The 18,820-nt window shown below is 39.4% G+C and overlaps 2 protein-coding genes across 7 annotated transcripts in view; both read right to left on the bottom strand.

Annotated features, from left to right (window-relative positions):
• Window positions 1-8,626: 8,626 nt before the first annotated feature.
• Rdh14 (retinol dehydrogenase 14) lies at window positions 8,627-13,888 on the bottom strand. Its single transcript, XM_004627484.2, has 2 exons — window positions 12,882-13,888; window positions 8,627-9,628 (listed from the first exon to the last, which is right to left on the bottom strand). The coding sequence occupies exons 1-2, from the start codon at window positions 13,362-13,364 to the stop codon at window positions 9,011-9,013; spliced, it is 1,101 nt and encodes a 366-aa protein (XP_004627541.2). The 5' UTR covers window positions 13,365-13,888; the 3' UTR covers window positions 8,627-9,010.
• Window positions 9,906-18,820, bottom strand: part of LOC101565172 (cytosolic 5'-nucleotidase 1B) — a 16,682-nt gene continuing 7,767 nt past the window's right edge. For 4 of the 6 annotated variants that reach the window (XM_023711007.1, XM_023711006.1, XM_023711008.1 and 1 more), the window contains 3 exons: window positions 17,915-18,037; window positions 17,328-17,512; window positions 13,923-14,806 (listed from right to left, as the gene is read on the bottom strand). In XM_023711007.1, the coding sequence (XP_023566775.1) occupies window positions 14,474-14,806; window positions 17,328-17,512; window positions 17,915-18,037 (641 nt within the window). In that variant the 3' untranslated portion in view covers window positions 13,923-14,473. Of the gene's footprint in view, window positions 10,046-13,922; window positions 14,807-17,327; window positions 17,513-17,914; window positions 18,038-18,820 lie in introns of those variants that run through there. The other 2 variants (XR_002820307.1, XR_002820308.1) reach the window with 2 other exon arrangements.

Genomic DNA, 18,820 nt, shown 5'->3' with positions numbered 1-18,820 from the left:
GAGAGAGAGAGAGAAATTTTCAGCTTTTTCATAAACACTATTTTGCTTACTAAAGAAGCATTTCTCGGTTAGTAAATAGCCAGAGGCTCCAAATGCCTTGAACTTCAGGAAAGTCTCTTAATAGTTCGGAAGCCCTGTACCCTTATCTATAATGTAGAAACAGAAATGCATTTCAATGCTGTCATAATGATTAGCAGATTTACGTAAACAGTCTTTATTGTGCTAGGAGGAATTTCTTTAGTGAGTTTAACCACATTTTATTTCTTCTTATTAACTGGTTACTTGTGGTATTCAAGATTTTGAGTATCTTGTCTTATTTTTAAAAGAAAACAAGCCTCCAAAGATTTGTTCATATACAGGAACTTACTTGAATATTAATTAAGACAGCAAATATATACTGGTAATTGCTGAAATAATGGGGTTGCTTTATTAGGTCACATTTAATCTACTGAATGCAGGCTGCTTTGGAATACACTAGATCTGTAGAAAGAACTGGAATGCAGGAGTTAATAATTTGAGTGCACTATATAGCAGCATTGGGAATTTGTGACAGAATATATATTTTTAGCCTGTATGACTTCTGTGTAGACAACTCAGCGTTCCTCATACCAATTCCTAATTCTTAGTGATTGTATTTGTCCAAATGGATGACCTACTTGTTAATCATCTCATTCGTATTTCCCATGGCTACTGTGGAATAAGAAGACGTAGAACCTCGTGGTGCCTTCTATAGTGGAAGGGCTCTGCTCTTGTGAAGACAGAACTCTCCTAGGGCACAGGGAGCTCCCTTTTTCCGAACAGCTGAACCAGCACCAGCTACCCTGCCATCAGTGGTGTGGCAGGCATCATAGCCCTTAGGTCACCAGTTAGCTAATGTTTCGTGAGCAATTGCTGTATGACAGCTTCATGCCAGATGCTGGGAGACAGAAAAAGCTGAAACATTCTCCTGTCTTCAGGATGCAGAGTCTGGCACTTGGTAACTTATAACTTTTGAATCCCTCTTATCTCTACTTCTCTGATCTGATTTGTAGCAGACAGGTAGAAATAGCTATTCCTAAGGTAGCCAGGGATTCTATAATGAGTGTCTTTTTAATCCACGTATGTTATCCAACACTTACAAAACCTTATCTATCACAAGTTACCCTGCAACCTCACTCACATTGCCTGCTTAAGGAATCCTTTTTTACACGTGTCTTAAATGGAAAGCATGTGAGATTAATCACTGACTGAGCCTAGGGTACAGTTCAGAGGCATACGTGTCTGTCTGTCAAGTGCAAAGTCCTGAGTTCGAACTCCAGTACCCCCCCAAAAAAAAAATCAGCTGAGACTTCACATGAAGGAGATCCTCAAATACTGTAGGTATTCTGTAAACTGTCAGTGTTTTTTATTATGAGTAATATATTGTCTGTGCCTGCCTGTTTTTTAAGTATGGCTGGTTCGTGTGGGTAACTTCTATGTCACTGTGATGTACAGAAGAGGCAAAGTGTTTCCTGAGCCAGAACAGTGATATTTAAATTATAAACACTTTGTTAAAAAAGAAATACATATCATGCAGGAAGCTGTAAAGCCAGTAAAGCCAGAAGAATTACAAGGTCCACTTTAGGAGCCACTTCCAGAGTCTAAGTTGTGCTCAAAGTTTGACCAAACACAAGTATTACTGGCAGTGTCACTAAATACTGTAATCAATTTCAGAATTAACTTCCTCTTCTTGGATAAATAATCAAGATTCTGGTTATCATTTGGGTTTCAAAATGGATTTTCTTACCAGGATGCAATTTATTACTAAAAGGAAAGTGCTTTTCTGTTCCTTTGTTGGCTTTTCATGATCAACAAAATTTTAACAAATTTAAGAATCTGAGGCTGATTGAGCTAAGGCTCATTTTGCAGTTATCTTTTCACCGAAGAACTGCCATGCTGGCTACCTCTCTCAGCAACTCCATCCCTTCCTGCCTTCAAACTCTCACCATCAGTTACTCTGCCCAGGCCTTCTTGGTCATAGAAAAGGTGGCTTTATTGACAGATTTACATTTTTTCCTCTTGGGTCAATAGTTCTGATAGTCTATTTTCTTCAGAGGGAACAGAACTGATCCTAGATATTTAAAAGAGCAAAGGGTATGAGACAGTAAAGTAGGCAGTCAAAGAATAATGAAAAGAGCTGAAAGAATGGGGTGAGAGGTCCGGCAGAAATGACTCCAAATAAACCACAGAGCTGACCTGATCACGGAAGTTACTCCTTCTGCCACAGCCAGTTAGGCGGGCAGCCTGGAGGCTGCTGAAGAAAGAGCCCCAGCGTTGCTGCAGCCGTGACTAGAAACCTGGGATCCAGAGGCCGCCACCACACCACCACTACTGACCGTGGCAGAAGGTCTGGACCTTAATTCTTCTGTCAAAACTCACTTTAGATGCTTTTGTGTGATAGAAACTAATTTTCATACATGCTGTAGACAACGGGAGTTCTTTTGTGTTTTTTTTTTTTTTTTTTTTGTTTTTAGACTTCACATCCTATATATAATCAAAAGGGTGCTGCTTTTAGATAGGAAAGCAGTTAGAAACCACTCAATCGTATCCAGATGTTTCCCAACTTGATGTCAAGGTACTGCATCTTGCACATAGCCTACTTTTGGATAACCTACTTAATGCATATGCATGCAAGCGTTTGTAAGATAAACACTGCACCCTCAGTGGGGCTGCTGTACCTTATTTCACTTAACACTGTGTACTCCTCAGGGTGCTGCAGCTGCTGATCAGTATGTGATGTGTGACCACTGAACACACCTATGTTATACATAGAATAAAGACACAAAAAGCCCTCACTCAAAAGAGGACACTGTTTGGATCTCCTACATCCACCATTTATTTTAACAAGTAGACATCCAAAGCTCTTCCTTTTCACTCGACTACACATTTTTTCTGAAAGTCTTGTCACATTTTGTACCTTTTAATTATTTCTTCCAAAGTGTCCAAATACAGTCATCTTCTTTCCAGTTCACTGAAGGACTTACTGAGAAGGAAAATGTTCATTCAGGGAACTAGATAGATATAGATATAGATATAGATATAGATATAGATATAGATATAGATATAGATATAGATATAGATATAGATATAGATAGATACATAGATAGAGATAGAGCCACAGCCTCTCTGAGAATGCTTCAGTGACTTCTGATACATCCTCCACTCTACTTATCTACAGGAGGGCTCTTGATAGCTCTGAGTGAGCTTTGTAAAATTCAGCCAAGTCAGCTGCATGACCAACATAGAGACAATAGCTCCCACACATCAGCTTACATGGATTAAAGAACCCGATCCGTCAGTAAATCTGCCACATGGCAGTGGAAGAAAGCTTGTAACTCTCTCACTTTCATTTCAACAGCAGCAAACAATGTTCAATGTTTAAAATAAACTCTTCCAGATGAGCTCAAGATAAACTCTGAGGTGGGTGGACTTCAGCTTGCTGGGCTGTCGCTCTGAAGTGTTTGATTACATTAACACAAAAGCCCCGGTAAGGCCTGTTCTGTCAACAGACTGCTTAGACTGAGACACTTACTACATGAAGCCATCTCCTGTGCTTTCATGGGTTGGTGGCAGAAACTTGCTTTGCTTTTTTATAGACTAATAACGATTATGTATATCTCCCAGCTCAGCATGTCTTCAGACCATGTGTACAATTTCAAGATCTACCCAAAATACCAAAATATACACAGACCTACACAGATAAAAATCTGTTTATAGCTTCGAATTTGACGTATTCATCTTGCCACTCTCATGATAACAAATGTGGGAAGTTATTAGGAGGGTTTAGAATCAACTGCATCCTGCCAAAAGTCACATCATTACCTAGATCTGTGAAGCAGTGAAATGCACTAGGGCAGGGGCAGGTACAAGTGCTTTTTTAAAGCCTGAATTTATAAAGGAAGGCAGCGATATCTTTGTGTGTGTGTGTGTGTGTGTGTGTGTGTGTGTGTGTGTTTCTTTTCTTTTTTTTTTTTTCAGTACTGGGGATGGAACTATTTCTTAAAAGATTTAAACACTGAGAACTCTGGACTGAGTGGGCTGTAATACATCATGTACAACATGCAATTCCTCAAGGTAAAATGACTCAGTGAAAAACAGCTCTTAAAATATTCAGGAACTTACCTATTTAACATAATTAGTGGGGCTTTGAAAAGAGGGGGAGAGAAGCAAAGCTGATAAGGAAATTAAATCTTAAGGACCAGCTGCAAAAACACTTCAGGAGCACATATATCAAACAATCAACTCAGCACAATGGTACATTTAAAAAAAATAAAATAGGGCTGGGGAGATAGCTTAGTGGAGTAAGTGCTTCCCTGGCAAGCATAAGGGCCTGAGTTCAACCCCCAGTTCTGCCAAAAATAAAATAATTCCTAAATTTAGATGAGAGGTCTTTGGAAAAATATGATTGACTACATAGAAAATGTTTATTGCCAATTCCTCCAAGCTGAAAGTTGGATATGCATTAACTGTATTTTAAATATAAGCCCTTTACTTAAACTGGTTACATAAAAATGGGAATAAATAATTAACACACTGCATACATTCTTCTTAGTGGTTAATTGCTGTACAAGATGCAGACTTGTGTTAATTATTGAACATGTCCTAGCGATTTGATTTGAAACTGTCTCATTGCTATTTGTCAATAGAATTATGAAAAAATAAATAAATAAATAAAATTTAAAAAAAATGGGAATAAAGAAGGAACTCATGAAGATCAATCCTATGTACCAGAAAGAAGTTGTTTGATTTTAAAACATGGCACATTCATTAATTTGCCTATTTTTTATCTAAGGCTAAATGTTTAATTGCCATCCTTGTTGATTTTTTCAGCACAGATACTCTTGGAATTCTACTTTCTTATATTACACTTAAATAGTGTATGACTCCTAACTTCTGTGCTTTTAAAATGATCAAAGTTTAAAGTTACTTACAAAATACCAAATACAAATATCTTTTTTTAATGTTTATTTTTACTATATGACATTTTGAAGAATTTATTTATTCAATAATAAATTGCTGGTGATTTGCCTGTAATTGTTGCAAAGAACTCAGCTTCGGTAGAAGTCTTCTGTTCCCATACCGTGTTAGTTTGGATGCTAACGACTGACTTGTATCCTGCTCACCCTCAGCTGCGGCTGACACATGTGTAGAGTCAGGGCGAGCACTGGCTGCTACATCCCAGACACGAGGACACTGCTGACATACAACGGACATTCAGAGGGCATCTAACAGATGAACAGCACATGACTCACTCTTATGTATACAGTAGAGCAGAAAGGGGCGAAGGCTAAACAGTGTGCTGGAGAGGAGCTGTTGGCCCAAGGCTCAGTGATGGCGAACCTCCTAGAGCTTTCAGTGGTAACAAACAGCTCACTGCAGCATGCGTGCCAGAGGTTCACCATGCCTGGTAGGCCATTCACACATTATGGGGATCCATTTGTTTGTTTATTTATATATTTATTTACAGCAAGAATGGAGAATCAGTTATCACAGCAAGTCCACTAGATGGTAGCTGCTTACAAGCAATTCTACTGTACTTTGATTAAACATCTGGCTTAACAAAACTTCTGTCTGCAAAAAGGACTTGGCTTTTCACTTTCCTTTAGGAATTAAATACCTTCCTCCATGTTAACCTGTAACTAATTTAACTCCCCACTGTCCACAGAAGGATTGTGAGACTTCTGAAGCTGTCTGTGAGGGCCAAACTCCTGATGTGTGATTAGTAACATGTACTCTCTTCAGTGTTCCCTAGGACATTTGGAATTAATTATATATTCAAATATAGATGCTCTCAGATCTCTGGCCAGGCCCAGCAGGTTTTTCAGGGGACAGAGTTGGAGGCAGATCACTGCTGTTTCTCCCATCAGATCCTATAGCTAAAGGTAGATTGAAAACTACTCTCAAGGGTCTGCAAACAGAGATGATTAGGAATGATAGAAGAAAACAGCAACCTTACTGAGGAAGAGCAGTTTCTGCGCACATAATTTAAGACTACAAAACAGGCACTGTATCGGGCTCACAAGACCTTAAATATTGATACTCTGGATTAAAATATACCTATATCTACTCTAATCTGTGGTTTGGAATTTAGCTTGCACCTAAATACTCACCTGACTGTCACCACTTTCTATTACTATTGGTAGAAGCGCAGTAGTGTGCACTGGGGAAGGGCACAGGGTATGTGCCGGGCACTTCAGCTACATGCTTTCACCATTCTGTACCTTTATTGAAAAATCCTTTAATGTAGGCATGTATATATCAACCTTAGAGCAAGAAACAACAGCTCAGAAAGATTCAATGTTTTCTCAAGGTCATCAGGAAAATTAATTTGGTGGGCTGTTAAAACCTATGTAATGGTGTTTAAACAGTAAAATCACTTTTCTAATCAAATGCTGCTTAGGACCTTATCCTATAAAATATTACATGTAGTGTTGAGGCAAAGGCCAAGAAACCTCACCCTTCCTTGGAACAAGATGTCAGAAACTGAAATCAGTTTAAAGAAACAAAAAGAATCAGCATCAAAGACAAGGTTTCAATTCACTTACTCCATTACCATGGCACGGTGCAGGCTACCAGTATTTTGCTAAGGGTAAGTGAAAGAATCAAAGTAACAAAATTACCTTTTTCTTGTTCTTTGCCCAGCAAAATGAGGAGGAAAGGAAAGAGTCAAAGACTGTAACAATCTTCAAAATCGACAGACAGACTGCCATTACTGGTTCTTGATGCCATCAGATTCTGTGGTCAGGGAACATCTTCCAAATGGCAGCTTATTTTATCTTTATAGTTGGTGTTTCCAGGTAAGCTTCTGGCTTTCCATCATGATAAATGAATAAATTCTATTTTATTGTGGTGCCACAGATAAGAACTCTGAAAGGCTCAAGAGGTCCAAATTCCCTGTAAAGCATCACATATCAAAATGCAGCCAGAAAAGATGGTATTAAATTAAAAAAAAAAAAAAAAAAGCTCCTTTTTAAATGAAGTAAGGTGTAGGACAGATTTATTAGTTTTCATTTTTCCAAGTTGCATGATGGTGCATTTCCTGCCTATATTTCTACATTTGGCAGGTCTTTTCGTGGGATACTTTCTAAAAAACAACGCTTCAAAGAATACCAGGCAGCTCTACCCACTACATCTGCAGACACACCTGTGATAACGGTAAGTTTCTCATATTTAAAGTGCAGGGCCCGGGAAGATAGCTCAGTAGAATAAGCGCTTCCCTGGCAAGTGCAAGGGTCTGAGTTCAATCCCCGGTTCTGCCAAAAAATAAAATAAAATAAAAATAAAAATAAAAATGTAGTGCTCTAACAGAAAAACACCCCTGTGTAACTTGCCAAAAGTTTGTCATTCTTGAAATGAACTGATACTTCTAACCAGACATTACAAACTTATAAAAATAATAACCAACTGAGGACTAGCCTATTGCCACAAGTCAATAAATTTAACGGACCCCTCTATCCACTATGGCCATAATTCCTTTTCCAACATTAAGAAATGGCAAACAACTAAATTTTTTAAGTAGATACTAGAAAAATTAATAATAGTATGTGTTTTTTCCCTTGAAGAATTATTATTCTGAGTGCCTTAACTGGGACAATGAATAATTGCTTCATTTTAAGCAAAGTTACCAAGACCTTGCAAAGTAGAAGACAGTTGTTTCTTCCCTACAGAGACTGGAAAAAGGAGTAAATGAGCAAACCTCAAGACAGGGAATGGTGAGCCTTTTAGTGACCTTGCCAGACTGCAACCCCAGACCCACATATTTACCTCATAGTTCTAGCACTGCAATTAAACAGGTTGTAGTTTAGAAAAAGCAACTCAACATTAACATCTTCAGTTTCCTTGAGAGAGGGTCTATGTAGTCCAGGCTGGCCCTGAATTCACATAGATCATCCTGCCTCAGCTGCCTGAATGCTAAGATTATATATATGTCACTACATCTGGCAACATGTTTTAAAAGAAAAAACAAGGTACAGTGCGTACCACAGGTTCACCACCACTGCTGTAAAGTAAGTATACTGCCAAGGAAAAAGAAAGCATTACAGGTGGAAAGAATATACAGCCTGGAGGCAAGAGAGTGGGTGACACTTCTACAGTCTACCTGATGACAGGGCTACAGATGCACTATCCACGGTTCCAGTTACTAGACATGTCTACTTAAATGTAAACAAATGTGAAAAGCAATTTAGTTCTCAAATACATTTTAAGTACTCACTGTCCACATGGGTCTAGTCTACCATATTGGATTGCACAGATAGAATTTTTCCATTATTGCAAAAAGCACAAGACAGGCCTACTGCCAGTCTGGGTACTTTCAAAAGTGAAACTACTATATTCTACAAAGACTCCTTTGAAGTAGCCCTTTCAGACTACAGCCCTACATAGCCTTATTATAACATGTTTTACATTTCAGTAAAAGATTTGTTTTAAAGAAAGGATTCTATAGTCCAAAGGAGGGGGGGGGCAGGGTTGTGAAGTGAGCATGTGACAGATTTGGGTTTTAGACATCACAGAACAGTGTGTACGATGTGGCAAGAAGAGCATGGAGAAGTTAAAAATGTGATCAAAAATTATATTCAGTTATACTTATGAAGAAATACATGATAAAGAATGTGCATCAGTAAATTTATTCCAAGAATTGATTGCACACACCAGGCACGTTACCTCCACAAAAAAAGAATCAGCATTGTAGTAAAAATACTTAACACTTTAGCTATAAAACTCAAAGATAACTTGATAACCCTCTCAAGATACTTTGTTATGAAATTTATAATCTATACTTGCCCAATTAATAATTAAAACATAATTGTATGCTCATAAAACTCATGTTTCAAATATCTTTGTTGAAACTGACTGAAAATAACTTTACAGTAACTTCACCATATCCACATTTAGCTCCCAGCAGTGCTATTATAGAACCAAACTTTTCAAGTAGCTTCAATTCACAGCATTCCTGACCATAGACATATTTTTATAGACAGCTCTTACTACTTGGCTATTTTAATATGCCAACCATCACTTCACTAATATCCCAGAGTTTTCGTGCTACAGACTCATCCATCGCTTTGGGTAATAATTCTTCCTCCTTGCAATCCCCAAAGTACTTTCCTGACACACCTTCTACCTCAGGTGAAGAGGCTAAGTAGATAGTAGTCTGGGCACCTTCTAGAGGGGTTTTGAAGAAAGCCCACGATACCAAATTGAAAAGTGGTTTGGCCAGTAGTGGAATATGAATGTGCCTGCCAAGATTAGTCCGTACAATACCAGGATGTAAGACGTTGACAGTAACATTGGTGCCTTCTAGGCGGCGGGCTAGTTCTCTGGTAAAAAGAATGTTTGCCAGTTTGCTCCGACTGTAGCAGAAACTTTTATTATAGCTTTGTTCACTGTTTAAGTCTTCAAAGTTGATGTCTCCATACTTATAAAGCTTGGAAGAAACGACCACAACCCGGCTGGGAGCTGAACTTTTGAGGAGTCCAAGCAGAAGATTGGTGAGAAGGAAGTGTCCCAGATGGTTCACTCCGAACTGCATTTCAAACCCATCTTCAGTCTTCATATATGGACACTGGAAGACCCCTGCATTATTGATCAAGACATCCAGCCTTGGCTCCTCCTTTAAATATCAGAAAGAGAATGGCAGCATTATGAACACATGCCTACAAAAGCTCTCTGTTTAGTGTAAACACATTTCAAGAAAAAGTGAACTTGAAACTAAAAGTACTTCGGTTCTCAGCCTATGGATTTAAGAACTACTTGGAACACTGCCAATTTTGTTTTTAAGTAGTAGGGCAGGAACTCTTTTACAGGATATTCTTCCAACTGGTATTCATAATCTCACTCAATGCTCCTTTTTCTCACTTATTAAAGTAATATGAAAATACTTATCTGCAAAATTCTGTCAGTGAGAGATACAGAAACTGCATCTAAGACTCCATTTTTGGTCTTATCCTTTTGTAACTTCATGATTATAAATATGTGTATCCAGGTGTTTCATGAAGAAGCTGGTTATCTGATCAGTTCAAAGATCTTTCTTAAAACAGAAAAACAATAAATTGGGGGATGAGGCATTCAAATGATTCCAGGTTTCTCCCTTTTACTTCACCTGAACTTAGAAAATAGCAATTTGGAAATCATCATGTTACTCATGAGATATCAAAATCACCATAAATGTACCTACAATTTTAGAAATTTTTACAAAATACTAAAGTTCCACAAAATGGCTTTTATGGACTTTAAACAATTGAGAAGAAAATGGAAAAAGACTTCATGTTTAATAGGGGTGTGCCCTTTTGCTTTGCATTTAACCTTATGTACTTCTAAGAACTCTATAAGCAAACTGAACCACAGAAGCTGGGTGCCCTGGCCAGTGTCAAAAAACAGACACTAAGGCATGATCTTCTCTTAACCAGAAAACTACTTTGGCTTTCCAGTTGGGGGTTTTTAGGACAGCTAGAGTCAAGGTGAGCCAGAGACTGTACATAGCAGAAGAAAAAAGGTCAGCACAGTTATTCCCAGACATACTAGTATCAACTCCAGAGGTTGTTAGGATTGTTTCCTACTGTACTTCTCTAAGTGGAAAGGCACTATGACAGCAAAAGAATAACTTAAAAGGCATTTCTTTAAAATTGGGAAAAGCAACAAAGTCAGAGATACAAACCTAACAATGGCGAAGGAGCCTCATGAATAAAGCAAAACTAAGAAAAAGTTAAGGGACTATAACACGGAGACACATGAATATTTACAACAGCTCAATAGTAGGACGGGGAAGTGGGTACACAATCAACAAAACCTTTAAGTTCCATCATTTATTCCTACTTGGAAACTAGCCGTCATTTAGGATGTGTGCATAAGCCAGAACTTTGGTACTTGGTCATGTACTTCTGCTTGTTTCCAAACTAAAGTCCTATGATTGAGACAGTTCTCATAGGGAAGTCTTTTCATTTCTTAATGTAAGTTGGTCTTCTGTAGCCCTTTTCTGGCCTCTAAATGGACAGAGGATAGGATGTATGTTCCACGTGTAAGGACACAGTGATGACTCATGATTAAATTAATTCCAGGTCAAATTTCAAGCTTCGCTGGCCCTTTTGCCAAGTACAAGTGAAAAGAAAAATGTGTTAAATTTCACAACTTTTATCAAAGCCTACCTCTCTGAAGATTACCTGTGTCTCATTCTGGTCTTAGTAAGAACTTTTAGGTTTTCCAATTGTCAACTTCAGAAAGAAGGCAAGAGTTCACCCACAGGGGGGAAGAAAGGAGTGTTCTTTTCTGCTAATCCTTTGGAAAGGTTTCCTGAATTAATCACTGCGGAGCCATCATTCTTTGCTGGGCTTGTGTTATTTTAAGACTTTATCATTTACTATTTTTTTAAATTCTAGGAGATAAAGGGCATAAATACCAAGAATGCCAATCTGTGGGAAGCCTACACTTTCATTTTTTCCTTTTAATTATACTCACTGAACTTCAGAGCTAGGCAGGAAGGGAAATTAGAAGCAAGGAAAACATTTCTTAATGTCCTTACTTTTTAATTGGTTCTGCTTCAAGTTCTCAAATTAGCAAAGGTGTCAGGTATAAAAAGCATACACGGCCTCATCTATATTTTAATGAAAAACAGGAAGATCCATTTCTAATGCTTCCAAAATTTCTCACAGGTTACTACTATATAATAATGAAATACAGGCAACAATAACAAAACAAATCCAACTCCTGCAAACTGAATCAAGATGACCAAGACTCGGCAGCACTAACATCTTTCTAGAGTACTGCGGAATATTTTAAAATTTCAAGGGAAGCAATGTTACTTTGTCTATTACCACAGAAATTAAGAGCTCCAGGTGGTACACATTCTATACTCCTGTAAGGAAGCCATTTCTTTGTGGAACTGACTTTCTAGCAGTTATTAAATAAGCATGGCCATACCTAATTTTATTAAAGGTAGGAGGGTTCAGCAGGCACACATTAACATTATGATTAAAAATGCAATAAAGGACTTTTTTTCTTCTTGGAATTATGTGTATTAGTCTTCCAGCAACTACTGAGCTATGAAGACATACAAGGTTATTGGGAACTAATTACTTAAGTGAACTTGTAGATATTCTTTTGGCTTTAGGACATCATGAAAAAACAGAACACACTGGGAACCTATACTTTAGTTCAAGAGATTCCATTTTATGCAGGCACCTCTCTTCTGCACCTAGCGTCACATGTCCCAAGTCGTCTCCACAAGGAATCCTTTGACCTCAGTCTCCACGCAGGGTTTCCACATGAATGGAGTACTATTTACCATCTGTGCAAAGAAATATTCAGCCCTCAGCATGTGTGTAGAGCAGGGGCTAAAGCAGCAAATGCTCCAAAGATACACCACAAGTAAGTTACTCAGCTTCCTTATGCCTCAGTTTCCTCCGTTATAAAATGGAAATAATGTCTGCCTCACAGGATTACTGTGAACACCTGACAACCACGAAAGGTGTTTACTTTCACTTAAAACTCAAAAGAATATCTGAAATGCAATGCTTGGCACCTAGCAAACGCTCAGTAATGACAAGCATTTTATTATTCTTACTCTCCTCTCCCTTTAGAGAGTGAGCATTAAGATTCCAACTCCACCCTTTTGGAAACCAAGCCAAAGTCTGGTTAGGGGTGGTGGCAAACTGAGGGACCCAAGGGGGCGGGGTAGGGGGCAGCGATGCGCCAGGAAGAGCAGGCCCGGAAGCACCGGCCCAAGTCCCGCCCACCTCCCGGGAGGGGCGTGGCCTGCACGCGGTCACCACAGAGAGGCGCACGGAAGGGCAGAGGCGCGGTGTCCCCGCGCGTCCGTGCGGCACTCCCACAGCTCTGCTCCTCCCAGGCTCCCGGCCTCGGCGGCCCACCTGCAGTAGCTCCCGGCAGAAGGCGCGCACCGAGCGCAGAGAGGCCAGGTCCAGCTCCTTGACGACCAGCTGGCCCGGCCCGGCCCCAGCCGCGTCCTCAGGCTCCGGCCCGCCGAGCTCGCGTCGCATCTGGCCGGCCGCCTCCTCGGCGCGTGCAAGGTCGCGGCAGCCCATGATCACCCGCGCGCCCAGGCGCAGCAGCTCGGCTGCCGTGGCGCGGCCCAGGCCGCTGTTGGCGCCGGTGATCAGTACCGTCTTCCCGCGCATGAGGCCCGAGTCCCTGCCTCCGTGTAGCTGCGGTACCCCGTGCCCCACGAACCGCCGGACGGCGAACCAGAGCACCCCGCCCAGGGCGGCCAGGAGCGCCGAAGTGGTGACCAATGCCATCACCTGCCGGGCCGCCACCCAACAGATTCCGTGCTGTACCGCAGCTGGGCGGCAGCGCGGGGAACTCTGGGGCGGCCGTTGGTACACGCACGGCATTTTGGGACTTGTAGTCTCCTGTCAGTGTCCCGAATGGGTTGGGAGGGTCCAGGGCCCTAAGGAGACCTGCTCTCCAGCTGGGTAAGGAGACACTGGAAGAATACAGTAGAAATATTGCGACTGAATATATTTTAGACTGCTTACGTCAAATTAGGGAACACAACAAAAGATGTGTGTTCATTTTGGTCTCTCAACTAGAGCCAGAAGTGGTTGTGTGCAGATTGGGTAGAAATGGGGGTAGGAGTACAAAGAACCATACAGAGCATGAAAAAGAGGAAAGAAAGTTTTAGATCTGCATTTCTGCTGTTCAGTTGACATGTTGAACTTAGGTGAATTTCCTCAAAAAAGACATTAATAATAATTACATTGAAAATATTTAATTTGAAAATTATTATCTTACTAATACTTAGCATAGGGCACATTATGGCCAACCACCAATCAAGATTTGCTAAAAATAAGTCACAACAAATTGACAATGAAAAGCCAAAATGCTACAATTCACATCACAAGTTTTTTTTTTTTTTTTTTTTACTTACCATGCAAGTGCTGGGTCAAGTATGAAGGTCTGTGATCTCTAAGCAATTAACCCACCAAGAAAGCTCCAAATGACCCTTCACAGGAAACTCTGTAAGTTCCCTGGAGAATGTGAACTGTAGGCAAAATCAGCTGACTTCCAAATAAGCAGCACCCAAATCCAGGTGAAGTGACATTCTCATTTGATGTGGTCAAAGGGATGGACATTAGAGAAATCACGAGTTTTCAAGAGTAGACTTAGCCAAACTCATTCACCTGTGAAGACCACTCTTCTAGATGATGATGGCCAACAGTTCATTCGATCTCCACCCAAAAAGGAGCCATTTGAAACATCCCAAATAATCATCATGACTTACACAGCAATAGGTGCAATGGCATTGAACAGCATTTGACTGCTTGAAGAGAAGTAGCTTGAAGGTAACTTCAGAGTTGAAAATGTTTTTGAACAAGTGAAAAAAAGAAGCTAAGTTCTGAGGTCCAGTCTTCTGAATATACCTAATTATTCTAGATATCCAAAAGAAGTGTCATCTATTGTACGAGACTGTTGTTGATTTATTTCTTCTCTCCATTCGTCCCTAAGTGTTGTATTTTTGACCGACACCATAAGGTACATGAGCTGTGATGGTGCCAAATTTCTGTGCTCCTTCAATATGGAACATCTGGTCATCAAAGAAGATGTGCGGCCTGATCTTCACCAGGATCGGACCCTTGGGGGCTCCAGCAAGGAAGAGAGCTTCATCTATCTCTAGGCCCCATCGGCGGAGGGTCTTCAGCACACGGGCACCTGAGCTGGCTGCACTTCTGGCTGTAACCAAGTAGGTCCTGATGGGACAAAGTAACCTTTCATCTTTGGCATAAAACTTCTTTTGCAGTCGACCTAAATCTTCTAGAAAGCCTTTCAAGGGACCCTATAAAAGGAACATGTGTCATTCAGTAAATAAAGGGAAGTGACCACTGAAAAACCAGAGGCTCTCAGGAACTTATTAAATATGCACTTCTGCATGGGATATGCAGTGGAACCTGAATGACAACATAATGCTAAACCTTCCTGGATTTATGTGAATAATATTGTCTGATATGCAATTCTTCTTGCATTCCTGGAATAAACCTAAAATGATCATGGAATTTATCATGTAAGCCAAGATATTGAAGGTATGAAAAAATGTTCTGTAAACAGTTAAGGGCAATAGATCCGAACGATCCACAGAAAGATGCTCACTCTAAAGGAACTCCAGTTGGTTGTCAAAAGTACTACTTTTAAAATCAGTTCTAAAAGTATACTCGTTTTTCTAGTTGTATCCTCCTTGTTTTGTATTTATACCTACTCTATATATCTTCATACTTTCTTCCATTTTCAGCCTCTCTAAATGCTTAGTTGCATCCCTATTGTACAATTGAATCTTGCTATGTAATCCAATTTGAAAATCAACTTTTAGCACAATTACATTTGATAATATTACAAATACACTTGACATTGGTTCTGTTATTTTTATTAAAAAACTTTGTGTTAATTCCTTCTACTGGTTATCTTTATAAATATAACCTTTTATAGTACCCAAAGAACTCCTGTTTGTCTTCCTTTATACTACGAAAGATTTAATGGTCTATTCAACATCTCTCCTGTACTACTTCATCATCTATTTTTTTCACCTAGTGTCCATCAGTATTTATATCTACATTATTAAAGTCTATTCTTTTATTGATAAAATACATAATTTTACCCTTACATTTAACACTTTAACTGGCTACTGTCACTGAAGACAGTATACTGATAAACTTTTTTCCCACATTATCTCATCTTTTATTAAGTCCATAACTTTCTCTTTGATAAGACATAGTATTTTTCCCCTCTTCCTCTAGTCCTTCAGCTATTTTAGTCTTAAATCGTCACATATACCCTATACTCAATGTATTTTAGAGCACTCATTCATCCTGAGGTTAGCCAGTGTACTGTGCTCATAAGTGTAGAGCGATATCATTTACACTTGAGTGAACTTTTTGTTCCCTTAAGATCTTATAAATCATCCTTTGCCATCAAGTGTAGCTTTTCAGAAGTTTGAGGGGAGCTTTATGCTTCCAACACCTGCCCATCTTTATGATGTTTGGTCTTTCCTGCTAGGCAGCCCAAAGTTTTACTCATCTTTGAAGCCAAATTAATTTCACTTTTTCATAATCTTGGTGATAGTCATTGTAGCTCTTTCTCCTTATCAGACAATGTGGGTGTTTATCGCTAATAATTTAATCCTTTAATATGGACATTAAAGTTTCCTAAGAATTTAAGGATGTTTTCTTGACTTATAGTTTTATATAAATGTGCTTCTTTATGTGTAACCCACCCCCCCAGCACCATTTTAGTGGGTATTTTCCCAAGAATTGACTTCTACATATGTTGTTTTTTGTTCACTTAAGCTCTATCGCTATCATTTTTTTTCTAAAATATTTTAGGTTCTGTTCATTTCAATCATCTTGTTGTTTAATGGTTTGTCGTGTATCCTTTGATAATTCCATTTCTGCTTTCTCATTTTGCAATATTGTTTGAAATGTCATGCACATATTTAGTTACAACGTTTACTTACATTGTGGAACCTTATAAGAGGGCTTTGTTTGTTCTTCAGTATTATTCTTTTCTTTTGTCTGTCCTTTTCTCCTGACAACTTTGCATATGTTTACTGCTGCTCCTTTTTAAATCAGTTTTACTGGCTTAGGCTGCTTTTCCTTGGGGTAAGCAATCTTACAGGGCAGGCTAAGGGTAGTATTGGAAGATTTGCTCATTTCCACATTTCAAAGATGTTTTTGTCAGCTATCATGAACACAGACTGCTTACTGGAAACTGTTCTTATATAAACATTTATTTCTGCTTTCTCTGAGGGTGTGAAAGTCAGAAAAAGCAAATAAATTTATTTCCTGAAGGTGAGAGTATACATGAAAAATGTAAGTTTTTTTTTTTTTTCTTTTGTGGTAATAATGGCAAGCTGTTGCAATGATTGTTGGCTCAAGCCACCCTGGTCACAGTTTGCCTCTGAAACACAAAGGGGCAATTTTTGTTGCATGTGAATACTTTCCAAAAGAAAGAAATAGAAAGTATTGAATTTACATCACCACAATCAGACAAGGAAACCATCCCATCCATATATACTGATATATAATTTGGTACAGGGTCTTACTACGGAGCTTGGATTCCCAGTGATCTTTCTATTTTCAGCCTCCCCAGTGCTGGGATTACAGGTGTGTGCCACCACACCCAGTCTCTATGGCTGCCTCAGCATGCCCGGGGATGGGGCTGAGGTGGTTATGTGGTGCCAGGGATGGAACCCCAGTCCCTGGGCTTGCCTAAGCAGGCGCTTAGTCTGCTGAGCTATCTCACCAGCCTGTGGTATCTATATTTATATGTTGGAAAATAGAGCAAAATTAAGAGCTTACTGGACCTACCTGAGCGAGAGGCTTATTCTCAAACATTGTTTCATGTTGAAAGAATTTGTCCAGCCCATGCTCCTTGGCAATATGTTCTGACTCATCTGAGAAGAGGACGGCATCTCCGTCAAAGGCCACACGGAGCTGTGTGTCACAGTAAGACATGTCTCTGGCTCCATCAAACATCGTTGCAGAAGCAATTCCTTAGAGATCAGGGGACTGATTAATGTTCATTTCAGAACCATGAATTTTGATTTCCTCCATTTAAAACAAAATAAAGCTCTCCCTGCACTTAATGCTCCTCTCTAACTCCTAATTGATAATGGAGCTTCTGGTCAGAACCACACATCTCAGATGACTATCAGTGTCTCTGTCTCCTAAGGGATGAGAGTGCGAAACGGGCTTTAGGAAAGTCAGTATAGATATCCCCTCCCAGGAAGGTCTCAGGTGCGAGGAAGGCATCTAAAGTCCCCCATATGTGCAAACACTTGAGCAGAACACCCAGTAAGAACATAACCCATGTACATATTCCTACAGGAAACCTAATGTAAATAATCATCAGTGCAGACCCCTCATTAGCCAGAAGGATAAAACCAGACTAATACCTTCTTTTATTGCCTCCTGTACTTTTTCAGAACTCGCAGAAAGGTACAAGTTGGTTAGATATGCCTTCAAATAGCCTATAGGGCTTTTTCCACCAGTCAAACAGAATCGGTCAATGAGTAACCCTGTTATCAAAGAAAGACTCTGTTATGGCTGAGATTAAAGAAAAAAAATACTGAAGAAAATTATCTTGGGAATACAGAGAGTATTTTTGCATCCAAGTGAGCTCATATGTAAATCTGAGTGAAAGTCACCTTGGAAATAGAAGTATTAGAATCACTTAAGTGACAGCAGTACTGAAGAACTTCTCAGGTGTCACATGTAGTGGGGTGGATGCCTAATCACTGTGGCTAGGTGCATTCACACAGACTGCTGGTTCTTCTCAACCCCTTTGTGGCAGATTTGTACTCTGCAGAATAGGGCACTGACACAGATAGACTTGTCTGACACATTCATTCACAACTACTGGGCAGACTTGAGCCCAGATGTCTGATTCTCATTTGGACTAGAACAAGATGCTCTATTCCTTGAAGGCTGTAGCCTTCTCACTTGGTGAAATGGCATTAAAGTGTGGCCCTATCTTAATTACCATTTCTGTGTTACTTCAGTAACTATACAATAATAACAAGTAATGGTAGGATTTGAACTATTTTTTTAGAATAATGAAATATTTTAAATTTTCACTTTCCTAGCATGAAAATCTTTATTATCATTAGCAGAATCAATCAGTATTCAAACACTACTAAATGTCTTTGAAGCCAATAACAACCAAAAATACACAGGTTTCTGCTAAGAAGTTTGTAAAATAGGTACCCGTATATATTACAGATGCAAGTATAAACTTTAATGTAGCACAAATTGTCTAGGAAGAAATTTGACAATATATCAATACTTTTTAGAGGTATATA

Source organism: Octodon degus, unplaced genomic scaffold (assembly GCF_000260255.1).
Source record: "Octodon degus isolate 3935 unplaced genomic scaffold, OctDeg1.0 scaffold00019, whole genome shotgun sequence".
Classification (NCBI taxonomy): Eukaryota; Metazoa; Chordata; class Mammalia; order Rodentia; family Octodontidae; genus Octodon; species Octodon degus.
This window is presented reverse-complemented; position numbering and strand designations above follow the sequence as displayed.

Coding starts and splice junctions, on each gene's coding strand:
- Rdh14 (XM_004627484.2), bottom strand. CDS start 13,364: ATGCCGTGCGTGTACCAACGGCCGCCCCAGAGTTCCCCGCGCTGCCGC. Junction 9,629..12,881: donor TCTGCCGGGAGCTACTGCAG/GTGGGCCGCCGA, acceptor TGATATTTAAAG/GAGGAGCCAAGGCTGGATGT.